Below are 13,840 nucleotides of genomic sequence, written 5' to 3' on the forward strand. Positions count from 1 at the left end.
AAAAAATTTAAACTTGCGAATTCAAACGTGTTTTTTATAATTCAGAGGGCTTTTAAGTGACCTGCCAAACCAGGTTTGAATTCCACCACATTGAGTGTACGTAACTCCTAGGTCAACTGCAACCAGACCTTATTTATAATCCATGGACTGATTCTGCCAGTTGAATTTGTTTTTCTTCCCGGGGATACACCAAACTACCATTGATTAGGTCTGTTTTTCCTCAAGTTGAGTAGTTGTGGTTTAATTTCTAGGATGCCGTTGATGAATTATTACATGATTTTAGATAAGTAAATTTCCATTAGCCCACTGCCCACCCGATAATAGTTGAATTACGGAAAAAAAAATATGAATTAGTATAAAACTTGGGTTCTCTTAAATATAGCTCACACATTTATTAACCAAAATCCAAAAAATTTAAGTTAAAATGAAAAGCCAAAAATTAAAATGGAAAACCAAACAAGTTTTAATTTTTTACTAACAATTGAACTTAAATCTCCTTTTTACTCGAAATCAAAATAAATCCTAATTTTTTTTGTTAATCATACTTAAAATTAATTATTATGTTCTTTAGTGTTCTCACAATTGACAATTATTATAAACTCTAATTCTTACTTTTTCCCCAAAACACAATAAAATCTAATTCTTAATTTTTCCTAATTTTTTTTCTTAATCATGATTACATTAAAATTGATGGGGGTGTATATTCTAATTGTTCTCTTAAAATAACTCCACATCAACATCAATCGAAATGGATTAAACTAACATTTTGTTTTTTTTTTCTATGATCATTCTCCTAGAACTCCATAAACATAATCCATAAAACAAAAAAAAATCTCTAAGATATATTTTTTTCTTCTCAATCATGATTATATTAAGATTGATTGAGGGTATTGATTATTCTTCAAATATCTTACATAAATTTAATTAGATAATTAGCTTCTTTTTGTTGTTGTTGTTGATGTTGATTTGAGAATTTAATAATTATCTTATTATTTTGGGCTATATATAATTTTGTGGGCTATGTTAAATGATTATAAAGGCATGTTTGGTTCGCTTAAACACTTATCTGAATGGGCTGTGGTCAATAAATGTGTGAGCTATATTTAAGAGAAGCCTAAAACTTTACGACTATTGTTAGAAAAGGTGAAGATTTTGATATGATCTCAGTTTCCCATGTGAGGGTTGTATTTACCCAATCCCCCTGAGTTAAAAATAAAAATATTGTCTCCAGAATCACTTTAAAGCGTCTCTAGAGTCTAGACTCCCACTCCTCTGAAATCATATTGCTATGGTTTGTCACATTAGTTAGAGAGTTGTAACTAGCGGTGAGACTTGGGTTGGTTGGTCGGGTTGGAAGGATTGGCCGAGGCAGATCCGAGGTAAAAATCCTTTGCCCAGATTGTCCATGGACCCGTGGAACCCATGGAGGCGCTGCCCAAGTCCCGCCCAAGTTATATTCCTCGGGTTCCCCGGATTTCTCGGATTTCCCGGGTTCCTCGGGTTGACCCATGCTAATACTTTACAACACAAAAATTGTGGACAATTGCAGGGGTTCAGTTAACTATGCACCAACGATGTTTTCATTTTCATTTTTTGTGTACAGTAGCACTCAACTCAGTATATTCTATGTTAGTTGTTTAAAGAAATATTTATAATTGAAGTCTTAATTTTTTTTTATTAATGTGATGATAATAACAAATTTTAGTAATTATAAGATTTAATTACTGTATTTAGCTTAAATTTCCAAATAATTTATGATTATTGCCAATAATATATAATTTTTTCATATTGAATTAATAATGAGATAGATATAGTATGATTTATATTTTCATTATTAGATTTGAAGATAATGGCTAAATTTGCTCTTAACAGATATTACTACCAATTATAAAAATAGTTTATATAATTATATTATAATTTCTCGGGTTGGGTGGGTTGTTCGTGTTAGAAATATGTGTGTTCATGCTTGTCCAAGTTTAACTCGGGTTTATTAAAATTGTATCCGAATTTTTCCAAACTTTTAAAATACATTGCCCATGTCTGCCCAACATTCGGGTTGGGCATGGGTTGGGTGGGTTGACCCAACCCAAGTCCCACCCCTAGTTGTAACGCGCAAATCTCTGGGATAAAACGCCAAGCTATGGCAACTTGACAAGCAAACCTGTTAAATTGACTAGCCAAAAACCAAGAGAGAAGAAAAAAACGAAATAAATGATCAAAGCCTAACGAAGAGTTAAATGCAAAACACCATAGATATTCCCAGCAAAGACACTAGCACAGGAAAAAAGATGAGTTATTTAACAATAAAATATTGGAACTGTAAATTCATCAAGAGACCTATATGTCTAATCCGCTAGACTAAAAATACAGTTGTGAAGGTCTTGGTCTCAGTCATACCATGACAGGGGTATTCCAACATGCATATCACCGGTAGGCCGGGTCCTATGAGAGTGGCTAACTCACTCATATGCCATGCCAAATGGCCCGGCAAACTTTTTTTTTTCTTTGATTGGTCAAATAGAAATTTCATTGAAAAAAGGAATTTAAGGGGGTACCTTAACCCAATGATTATAACCGAACAAAAAAAAAAGGGAACTGAAAGGGAATTCGGGTATCCAATGAATAGTAATTCAGCTTAATCAGGATGTTCAATTACCTTCATTTTGCTTGGTAAGTTTTGACAATGCCAAATCGATGCCAATACTTCTATAATTGGGGATTGGGTGAAATCGACTTCAAAGAGGCTGTTAACTTTTCCAAACACATGATGGTGAATGGTTAAGCTGAAAGCGATTTGCAAAGTCAACAATTTTATTCCAGCGGCATCAATATCTGCCTATATCTTATGAAATGACTGGTTCGCAGAGACAATCGTGTATACGATCCCAAACAGCTACTAATTATATTAGTCCAAATACTAGTACTTCAAGTATAATACTGTATAGTATACATAAAGCATACGGGTTAGGGCTGCACAAGAACCGGTTGGGAGGATCTGGACCGGAGTGGAACCGGAAATACCGAACCGGTACCGGACCGGAACCGGTCTAGCCGGTACAGACACCGGTACTGGAAGTTGAGAACCGGTCTAGACCGGTACAGACACCGGTTCTAGGGGAAGTACCGGTAGGAACCGGCCCATATGTACCGTTTAATTTCAGCCGTTAAGATCCTAACTAGTTTTAATCCTATCCGTCCAATATAGATAACCCTAATACTAATCGCTAACTCTGGTAACTCTCTCACTCTCAGTTTCTTTCTTCTTCGTTTTTTTTCTCTCTGAAGCAGTGAACCTATGAAGAGCAGCCTCTTCATCTCTGAGTAACTACGGCTACCCTCACCAATCAATCAGGAAATCACCAATTCACGATCATCATCAAGTGATTCAAGTCTTACTAGTTAGTAGCTATCAATCAATCAGGTAATCTTTTCGATTTCCTTTCTGTTTCAACAAAAGGAAACCCTAGGAATTGTAAACGATTTTAAGTAGCTATCGCTTGACTAATCAACTAACCCTAGTGTTTATACTCACGCAGGTTAAGTGGTGACTGCCAAGGATACCAATTTTTTCTTCGTCTATCAGATTCAATCTAAACCTTTTTGTTTCCAAGGTACTTTACAGTCTTTACTTATTCTTGTTCTTCTGATTGAGCAATCTATCTTATGAGATTAACCTTGTTGATGTAAATGATTTAGGGTTTGACATTGATTGAGAGTTTGAGATCAATTTAGGGTTTGAGAATTCAGATTGATTGAGCAATACATGTTAATATGTTATAATGAATACATAGATTGATTGTACTCTGTACTACTGTGTGATAAGTGATAACTGATTAACTGTGATTCTATGAATGGTTTTGCAATTAGTTGTATCTTTCTTGTATGAGTATGTATGACAGTATCACTATGTGTATGTCTCACTGGAGGTATTTCCTAACTTGGATTTGTTGATAATATTGAGTTTGTATGTCAGTATGTCTGTATACTGTATGTTTCCCAAGTACAATAAGTATTGGGGTGTGTATGAGAATATGTAATGTATGGAAATGAATGGACTGAAAATATTCAATCTGCACAAATTCAACTGTAGTTATGAACTTCTTATGTATTTGCTTGCTATTTGTTTTGAACTGGTTGTAAACTTGTAATACACACAGGTTGAGGTTGTTCTATCCAATCAATGGCCTTATTGGAGGGGAAAGTGCAGATTTGTGGCCTAGGATTGCAACTTGCAAGTGCAGGCTGTGCAGCCATCCATTTTCGTTTGCAATGATCGCATTTCATTTCTTGTCGGCTTGTCGTAGACAGACTTATATGGTAGTGGAAATGTTGTTTTTACTTTTTAGCAAACTGAACTTATGAACTTATTTTGGATTGTTGTTTTGAAGTTATGCGAAATGTTGAACTTAAATATGTATGCAACCTGAACTTATTTTGGATTGTTGAACATTGAACTTATGGAAATGTTGTATTATATTTTGTAATATTTTTCAGGTAAAAAACCCGGTACCGGTCTTGTACCGGACCGGTACCGGAGGACCGGTACAACTCCAGGTACAAGTACAGGGACCGGTCCTCAAAATGAGGTACCGGTCAACACCAAGTACAGGGACCGGTTCCATAAGAGAACCGGACCGTACCGGAGTATGTGCAGCCCTAATACGGGTATAGAGAAAAAGGAATGGAATTAATTACGGTACATTTCTTCTATCCATATCCAATTACACAGGTGCTCAAGGCTATTTATAGCCCAAACTCACCGCCTATGCATGTACACAGTGGCTGTAGTATTTGCCACGAGTCCACAAACGTGGCTCTTAATTAAAACACTAATGCATTTTATGTTAATCTAAAAAGGGACTAATCATATCCCTTAACAAAAGTAGGACCCACAAAATGTGGTCAGTCACACTCAGGAAGTCCGTAATGTAGAGGAGGTGAAAGTATTTCCAGAATTATCTGGAGCAATAAATGGTGGGCCATCCAATACACAACACTCCCCCTTGGACCACCATTTCTAAGAACGTTGCCTCATTAAAACCTTGCCGGTAAAACCCAGTGGGACAAAACCCGGACGAAGGAAAAAAAAGTGCAACAAAAATCTTAGAATGGTGTAGGACACGCGTATGCTGCCTCGTTAAAACCTTGACAAGGAAAACCCAGTGGGACAAAACCTTGGCGAAGGAAAAAGAGTACAGCGCGTTATAGTCCAAAACTCCCCCTGAACAAAACCTCCGTTAATTTTTCTGCTTGTACATGTGGCGCATTCCGATTCCATATACCAACTTCCGAGAAACTTTAGTCGGCAGAGACTTGGTGAATAGATCAGCATAATTCTCACAAGATTGTATCTTCTGGATATCAATCTCCTTATTTTTCTGGAGGTGGTGAGAATAAAATAACTTCGGTGAAATGTGCTTTACTCTATCACCCTTGATGTAGCCTTCTTTCATTTGTGCTATGCACGCCGAGTTGTCTTCACAAATTGTCGTTGGCACAGTAGTTATGGAAGTCAGACCGCAAGAGCTTCTGATGTGTTCGATTAATGACCGCAACCATACACATTCTCTACTTGTTTCATGGAGAGAAATTATCTTGGAGTGATTCGAGGAAGTAGCTGGAATGCTTTGCTTACACGAACGCCATGAGATTGCAGTACCGCCAACGGTAAAAACGTACCCTGTCTGAGAGATTCCTTTGTGCGGATCTGATAGATATCCAGCATCTGTATATCCTGTTATCTGTGGATAGTCTAAAGAATCTTTCGAGTAGAACAAACCCATGTCAGTAGTACCACGAAGGTAACGAAAAATCTGTTTTACCCCTGTCCAATGTCTTTTTGTTGGCGCAGAACTATACCTGGCTAGTAAATTTACTGCAAAAGAAATATCGGGCCTGGTACATTGAGCTAAATATAATAAAGCCCCAATTGCACTTAAGTATGGTACTTCCGGATCAAGAAGTGCTTCATCCTCCTCTTTATGACGAAATGGATCTCTTTTGGGATCAAGGGATCATACAACCATTGGGGTGCTAAGCGGATATGTTTCGTTCATTTTAAAACGTTTCAAGATTTTCTCTGTGTAAGTGGATTGATGGACAAGAATTCCGCTTTCATAATGCTCAAGTGGTAGGCCAAGACAAAATTTTGTTTTACCGAGATCTTTCATCTCGAAATCCTTCTTTAAGCATTCAATTGCTTTGGAGAGTTCACCAGGAGTTCCAATTAAATTGATGTCATCTACATATACAGCTATTATTGCAATTCCAGATTCTGTCTTTTTAATAAATACACATGGGCAAATAGGATTGTTTACATATCCCTCTTTTATTAGGTATTCACTGAGGCGATTATACCACATTCGCCCGGATTGTTTCAATCCATATAGAGCTCTATTTAATTTTAGTGAATACATATGACGTGGTTTCCCTTCAGGTAATTTGAATCCTTCCGGAAGTTTCAAATAAATATTTGTATCTAGCTTGCCATATAGATACGCAGTGACCACGTCCATTAGATGCATGTCAAACCTTCCAGAGACTGCAGACTAATTAAATATCGAAAGGTAATTGCATCCATAACAGGGGAGTATGTCTCTTCATAGTCAATCCCAGGTTTCTGTAGGAAACCCTTTGCCACTAGTCGTGCTTTATAGCGAACGACTTTATTGCTCTCATTACGCTTTCTTACAAACACCCATTTGTAATCTACAGGATTCACATTTTCTGGTGTCTGTATTGGGCGCCCAAAAACGTTGCGTTTAGAGAGAGATTCCAATTCATCTTGGATTGCCACTTTCCATTTAGGCCAGTCGTCTCTTTGTCGACATTCCTCTATAGAGTGTGGTTCAATATCATCATTATCTGTGGCGATTTCAGTAGCTACTGAGAATGAAAATATATCATCGACAATTATTGTATTACGATCCCACACTTCTCTGTCGCATGCATAATTTATGGAAATTTCCTCATTCACAGGTACCTGTGTCTCAGCGGAGACTTTATTCTCTTCAGGAGGTTCATCAGAGAAAGTGGATCGTTCTTTGATTGTCTCTTCAGGAGCACTATCTGTAGCCTCTTCAGGAGCACTACCTTTGATTGAGACAGATTGGCTCTTCCTTTTTCGAGGGACAGAATCTTTTGAACCAATTGGTCGTCCACGCTTCAGGCGTGGCTTTGATGACTCGTTTGCCGCTGGGCTCCCAATTTGTCCCGTCGGTACATCAATCCGAGCTGGAGCATTTCTAGCAGGCACATAGGATTTTGTAATTTGACCATTATCAGTAAATGCATCAGGCGTTTGGTTTGCAATATTTTGCAGATGTATAATCTTTTGCACCTCAATTTCAGATTGATTAGTGCAAGGGTCAAGATGAGACAGACTTGGTGTATACCAAGATATTTCACGTCGTTCCTTTGATGGTTTATCTTCTCCCCCTAACGGCGGGAAAAGTGTCTCATCAAAATGACAATCTACAAATCTAGCTGTAAAGACATCACCTGTTAAAGGCTCTAAATACCTTAAAATAGACGGTGAATCAAAACCAACATAGATACCAAGGCGACATTGTTGACCGAATTTAGTGCGTTGTGGTGGTGCAATAGGCACATAAACAGCACAACCAAAGACACGTAAGTGCGAAATATCTGGTTGCTTCCCCAAGACAAGTTGTAGATGGGAGTATTGATGGCTAGCAGTTGGTCGAAGTCGGACTAAAGCCGTTGCGTGCAAAATAGCATGTCTCCATGCAGAAACTGGTAATTTAGTCCTCATAAGCATGGGTCGAGCAACCAACTGAAGATGCTTTATAAAAGACTCAGCTAATCCATTCTGAGTGTGCACATGTGCTACAAAATGCTCGACATCAATACCAACTGAAAGGCAATAAGCATCAAAAGCCTTAGATGTAAATTCGCTAGCGCCATCAAGCCGAATGGACTTAATAGGAAAGTCCGGAAAATGGGCTCGCAACCGAATAATTTGGGAAAGCAGTCTGGCAAATGCAACATTACGTGTTGATAATAAGAAGACATGAAACCATCTAGCAGATGCGTCTATCAATACCATAAAGTATTGAAATGGTCCACAGTGTGGGTGGATAGGCCCACAAATGTCACCATGTATCCTTTGTAGGAATGTTGGTGACTCAATAATAACTTTGGTTAAGGATGGTTTTATAACCAATTTTCCTAGGGAACAAGCAACACAATTCATATCCTTACTTAAAAAAAGCTTCTGGTTTTGTAACGGATGTCCATGAGCATTTTGTATTATTCTACTCATCATGGTAGAGCCTGGGTGTCCAAGCCGGTCATGCCAAAGCTTGAATAATTCAGGGTCATTAAACTTCTGGTTAATGACAATATGAGATTCGACTATTCGAATTCTCGTAATATATAACCCAGAAGAGATGGCCTTAAGCCTCTCCACAACGTGCTTCTGGCACGAGGCAGATGAAGTAATATACATGTACTCCATATTATGCTCATCCGCTGTTTCAAGGTGGTAACCATTACGCCGAATATCTTTAAAACTCAACAGATTTCTTTGGGATCCGGTAGAATATAAGGCGTCTTCAATAATTAATTTTGTACCACCTGGTAGAATAATACACGCTCTTCCGGAGCCGTCTATCATGTTACTCGAACCCGAAATGGTATTCACATTACCCTTAAACCTCTTCAAGGTTATAAAATATTTATGGGTTCGAAAAATTGTGTTTTTTGTTCCACTGTCAACCAAACAAACATCCCCATCGTCCATTTTGGATATATTACTTCTGGAATCCATATCTTTCAACACAAATAGACGGGAGAAAATTAAACATTTTGTAGTCAAAATGTCCACTTATATTACACCAAAAAATGTGGTATACATCACCAAAAAGAACACACCCAAAATTACAACAAGAAAAAAGAGAGAAAAAAAAAGAAACATACAGAAAACACAAGGAAATATACTACAGGGCATAAGGAAGAAACAGTTCTACAGCTCATCAAAAGAAAACTGACTAGGCTCGCCACTTTCAAGGTCGACGAGATAATCAGATACATCCAAGTGGGTATCACTGGTACTGGGGGCATTGGCTTCAATTAAATTTGTTTCTATGTCTTCGGCAGGTCGCTTCAGGGACGCCTGATAGAGCCTAACAAAATGTTCTGGGGTACGACAGGTACGCTTCCAGTGATCAGTTAAGCCACACCGATAGCAAACACTTTTCTGAGAAGGTTGATTAGAAGAACCCTTCCCCTTTTCTTGCTTCGGTTCCTTTGGTTCCGCAGTTTTTAGCGGCCGTTGGTACGGATGGTAACGGACACCCTTTCCTCGTTCATTTTTGTGGCCCCCACGTTGGTTTCCTTTACCATTTCCATGTTTGACTTTGTTACCATGATTATTTCCTCGTCTAAAATGCGTAGCAGCGTGTGTTTCAGGCACCGCTGCGGAACCAACAGGACGAGCTTCATGGTTTCTTAACAAAAGCTCATTATTCTGCTCTGCAATCAACAAACAGGAAATTAACTCGGAATATTCTGTAAATTTACGCTCTCGATATTGCTGCTGCAGGAGCACATTCGAGGCATGAAAAGTTGTAAATGTTTTCTCTAACATTTGTTCGTCAGTGACATTTTCCCCGCACAATTTTAATATCGAGGTAATTTTAAATAGAGCAGAATTATAAGCTGCCACTGATCGAAAATCTTGCAGCCGCAAGTTCAACCAATCATTCCGAGATTTTGGAAGTATGACCAACTTCAGGTGGTCAAACCGTTTTTTCAGACAGTTCCATAAAGTAAATGGATCTTTAACTGTCAAATATTCCCTTTTTAAATCATCATGGAGATGATGGCGAAGGAAAATTAGAACCGTAGCGCGGTCCTGATTGGACGCGTTGTTTCCTTCCGTAATAGTTTTCCCGAGGCCTTTAGCTTCCAAATGAAGCTCGGCATCAAGTGTCCAAGAAATATAATTATTTCCTGAGATGTCAAGACCTGCGAATTCGAGTTTCGTTAGATTTGCCATTTAAGAAAAGTATTCAAAGGAACAACAACTACCTATACTCCCTGTATTTTAGTTGTTGAACAGCAGTAGTTTGGCCGTCGAGCGTCGGGAGCGATTCGTGATGATAACGTCTTATGAAATGACTGGTTCGCAGAGACAATCGTGTATACGATCCCAAACAGCTACTAATTATATTAGTCCAAATACTAGTACTTCAAGTATAATACTGTATAGTATAATAAAGCATACGGGTATAGAGAAAAAGGAATGAAATTAATTACTGTACATTTCTTCTATCCATATCCAATTACACAGGTGCTCAAGGCTATTTATAGCCCAAACTCACCGCCTATGCATGTACACAGTGGCTGTAGTATTTGCCACGAGTCCACAAACGTGGCTCTTAAATAAAACACTAATGCATTTTATGTTAATCTAAAAAGGGACTAATCTTATCCCTTAACAAAAGTAGGACCCACAAAATGTGATCAGTCACACTCAGAAAGTCCGTAATGTAGAGGAGGTGAGTATCTCCAGAATTATCTGGAGCAATAAATGGTGGGCCATCCAATACACAACACTATATATTTTCATCTTGATAATTTTCTACAGGTTGTATCTTTGTACATCAATATCGTAGTTATTATATATGGTTCAATCAATTTTAAAAAGGTGTTTACATTATGTTACTTAATGGTGCCTGCTCATACATACTTTTAAAATTTTAGTTAACTTGTCGAGTGATGCTTAAATTTGTGAAAAAAATTAGTGTTTATATAATGTAACAATCACGTTGTTGGACGTTGTGCTTTTCAGTTAAGAGCCAATTGTTTTTCTATTGCAGGATCAAGTAGTTTGTGGAAGTCAAGTGATCGTTGTAGTGAAAGAAACTGGTTCGGGAGAAGCGACTCCACGACACAACATGTTTGTTCTTATCCTTTTTTGTTTTACTTTTTACGATGGTATCATGGCACTGAAGTTTGTAAATGTATATTTATGTGTCTTCAAGGAGTCATATTTCTTACTTATAATAATTAATAGACATACAGTATCTGCACAAAGACAGATATACTTCCAACGGATCATTGGTTGCAAAAAATCAAGACGTGTTGTAGCAAAGAGTGTTGCAAGGACACTTAGTGAAGATATGGATATTGAGTTTGGTTCTTACTAATTACACAATAGTTAGTAAGAAGGAAGTGTTTACACATATATAAAAACAGTAATTGTAGTCTACATAAAAAACTTTTAAAATATATGTTTAGCCACAATCTTAATATTAATGTAGGTATAATTTAATGCAAGGGTATGCATGTTTTTCCAACCAAAACAACATTCCACTTTTGCCCTTCTATGAATATTTATCCACATCTAATTTTATTTTATTTCATGACTGACTCTTCTTTCCTTCTTAATGGGTTCTTTTATGGTATTTTCAATACATATGAGAGTTTTTTTCATAAATAAATTAACAGTAATATTTTATTTTTTTATGAAAGTTAGTATTAGTACACAATGTAAATACATTAAGATATTGCAAATGACATTTTCAGACATTTTCATGAATACTTTTTAATTTTTTTTTGTAATATATAGTTATTGAAAGTATAGTTTATCAAAATCTATTATCATCTACTATTTTATAGCATGTTCCCGAGTAAGATGGTGATAAAATAATGTTGGTATATCTTGGAGCAATTGACGAGTCAAATGAAATAAAATGCAAGAAATGATAGTATGAATATAGTAGAGTTGATTGTAGATGAGGTAAAACCGAAGTTTGAGATTTACAAGAAAATAAGCGAAGAGATTAACATGAGTCGATAGAACACATGTAGACTTAGATAGTGATATACCCTTTGCTCTTATCATGTAGACTATATGTGAACAATAAATTTAAGAAGACCAAAGACCATGTTCCATAGGATATGTTATATAATCAAAAGAAAGAAAGAAAAACCTTATAATCAAATCTATGAGAACAGGCATATGCAACCACCCCAAACAGATAATACCAACCAACATCAAATAATTAAGAGGATACAGAATGAGAATCAGACTCACTGCAAAAGCCAATTGATTCCATCTTAGTGATGATGGCACCTATGAAGGTGGTTGTAGAATTGACATATTAGTAAATGGAGTCTTAAGATCTCTGAATTATATATAATGTACAAGTGTAGTTTCATTTGCATTCTCTTTTTTATCTTGCTCTTCTGAAGTTTCATATTTGTTGTTCGACAATGAATGCAAGTGAAGGTCAATTCAAAATTCACCTTCAGATATTCGACCACGACTCATACAACTTCTCATCTGAAATAGTCCCATCAACAATGAAAATAAACATAATGTTTGATCTAAAAGAAGCTGTCCAGACGTTTTATGTACCTGAGTGGAGTCTTAATGATATGGTGCTAGTATATCTAGGACCAGCTGATGATCCTGATGTAAATGAGTTGGTGAGAGGTGATGGTATGTCATTAACTAATTTGATTGGAGCAGAGTTAGAACCAAAATTTGAGGTTTACAAGAAAATGAGTGAATATGAGATTAATATGATAGTAATTCGTGAAGTAGACAATAAGAGATATCATACTTTGAATGTTACGAGTCAAGATTCAGTTGCTAGTTTGAAATTGAAGATTGAGGAACTCATTGGTCTTTCTCCTGATAGACTAAATCTTTCTTATGCTGGTTGTTTATTATGTGATGGAGATATACTAGTCAATTTTGTGAAGGGTTCTACTTATGAAGTTGAAGTTGATATCTTAGGAGTTCCTGATAGTAACACCATAGGGATTAATATTATGGGTAGAAGGTTTGTTGTGGAGAATACCTCCACCATCAATAATCTAGTCAATCTTGTGCATGATAATTTGGGGTATATGGATCTTTTTGTCTCACTGATAATGATGGTGTTTGATTGGAAGGTGAGTCCACTGTAGAGGATTCTCGTATCAATGAGGAAGACACTTTTTCATCACAGATGATTTAAATTGAGGTTAATGATGGATCTAATGATCATAACAATGTTCGTGATTATATGGATGATGTGGCTGATTTTTACCATAATGATGAAGATGATGGTAATTACTAATATTCTTATCTTATACTCCCTCCGTTCTTTTTTAATAGGCCAGTTTTGTTTTTAGCGAAATTTAAGGAAATTAAGAGAACTAATCATTGAAAGTGGTCCTCATGACATTTGTCAATAAAAGAAGTGAAGTGAAATGGTCCCCATGACACTTGTTAGCAAAAGAAGTAAAGTGAAGTGGTCCACATGACACTTGTCATCAAAAGAAGTTAAGAGAAAAGTGGTCCCAAAAAATTAAAATAACATTTGACTTTCCCAATTAGGAAACTGGCCTATTTTTTTGAAACTTTTATTTATAGAAACTGGCCTATTAAAAAAGAACGGAGGGAGTATAAGCATTAGTAAGTTTTAGGTTTAATTCTAGGTTAATATATATTCTCTAGCTAGTCTAGGTTTACTCTTATTATGTTTTCTCTAATTATGTTTCCTAGCATGGGTTATGAACTTTATGTATGAGAAATATCTCTGATCTATGTTTAATTTGCTTTTCCTTAGTGTTATGATTATGATGCCCCTTTAGGTGATTGTTTCCCCTAATACTAAAAAAAAAACAGCGCTGGTAGTATACAATATCCTTAAGCATAAGACCCACACAACGCCAATAGAGTTATTTTTACTGGTTATATATTTTGAGCAAAACAAGTTTAATTTCTAAATAATTTAATATTTTATAACACTTGATATATCTTTGTATATATCTCGATTTCCGATTATCAAACTGCCGGAGTCTAAAAGAATTGAAACTT

The 13,840-nt window shown here is 36.4% G+C and overlaps 1 protein-coding gene across 1 annotated transcript; it reads right to left on the bottom strand.

The window, feature by feature from the left end:
- Positions 1-8,986: 8,986 nt before the first annotated feature.
- LOC113272360 lies at positions 8,987-10,021 on the bottom strand. Its single transcript, XM_026522207.1, has one exon. The coding sequence runs from the start codon at positions 10,019-10,021 to the stop codon at positions 8,987-8,989; it is 1,035 nt and encodes a 344-aa protein (XP_026377992.1).
- Between the last annotated feature and the right edge of the window lie 3,819 nt (positions 10,022-13,840).

The sequence above is a fragment of the Papaver somniferum genome, chromosome 4 (assembly GCF_003573695.1).
Source record: "Papaver somniferum cultivar HN1 chromosome 4, ASM357369v1, whole genome shotgun sequence".
NCBI lineage: Eukaryota > Viridiplantae > Streptophyta > Magnoliopsida > Ranunculales > Papaveraceae > Papaver > Papaver somniferum.

Bases quoted from the DNA above. Each gene is read 5' to 3' on its own strand.
- LOC113272360 (XM_026522207.1), bottom strand. From the start codon at position 10,021: ATGGCAAATCTAACGAAACTCGAATTCGCAGGTCTTGACATCTCAGGA.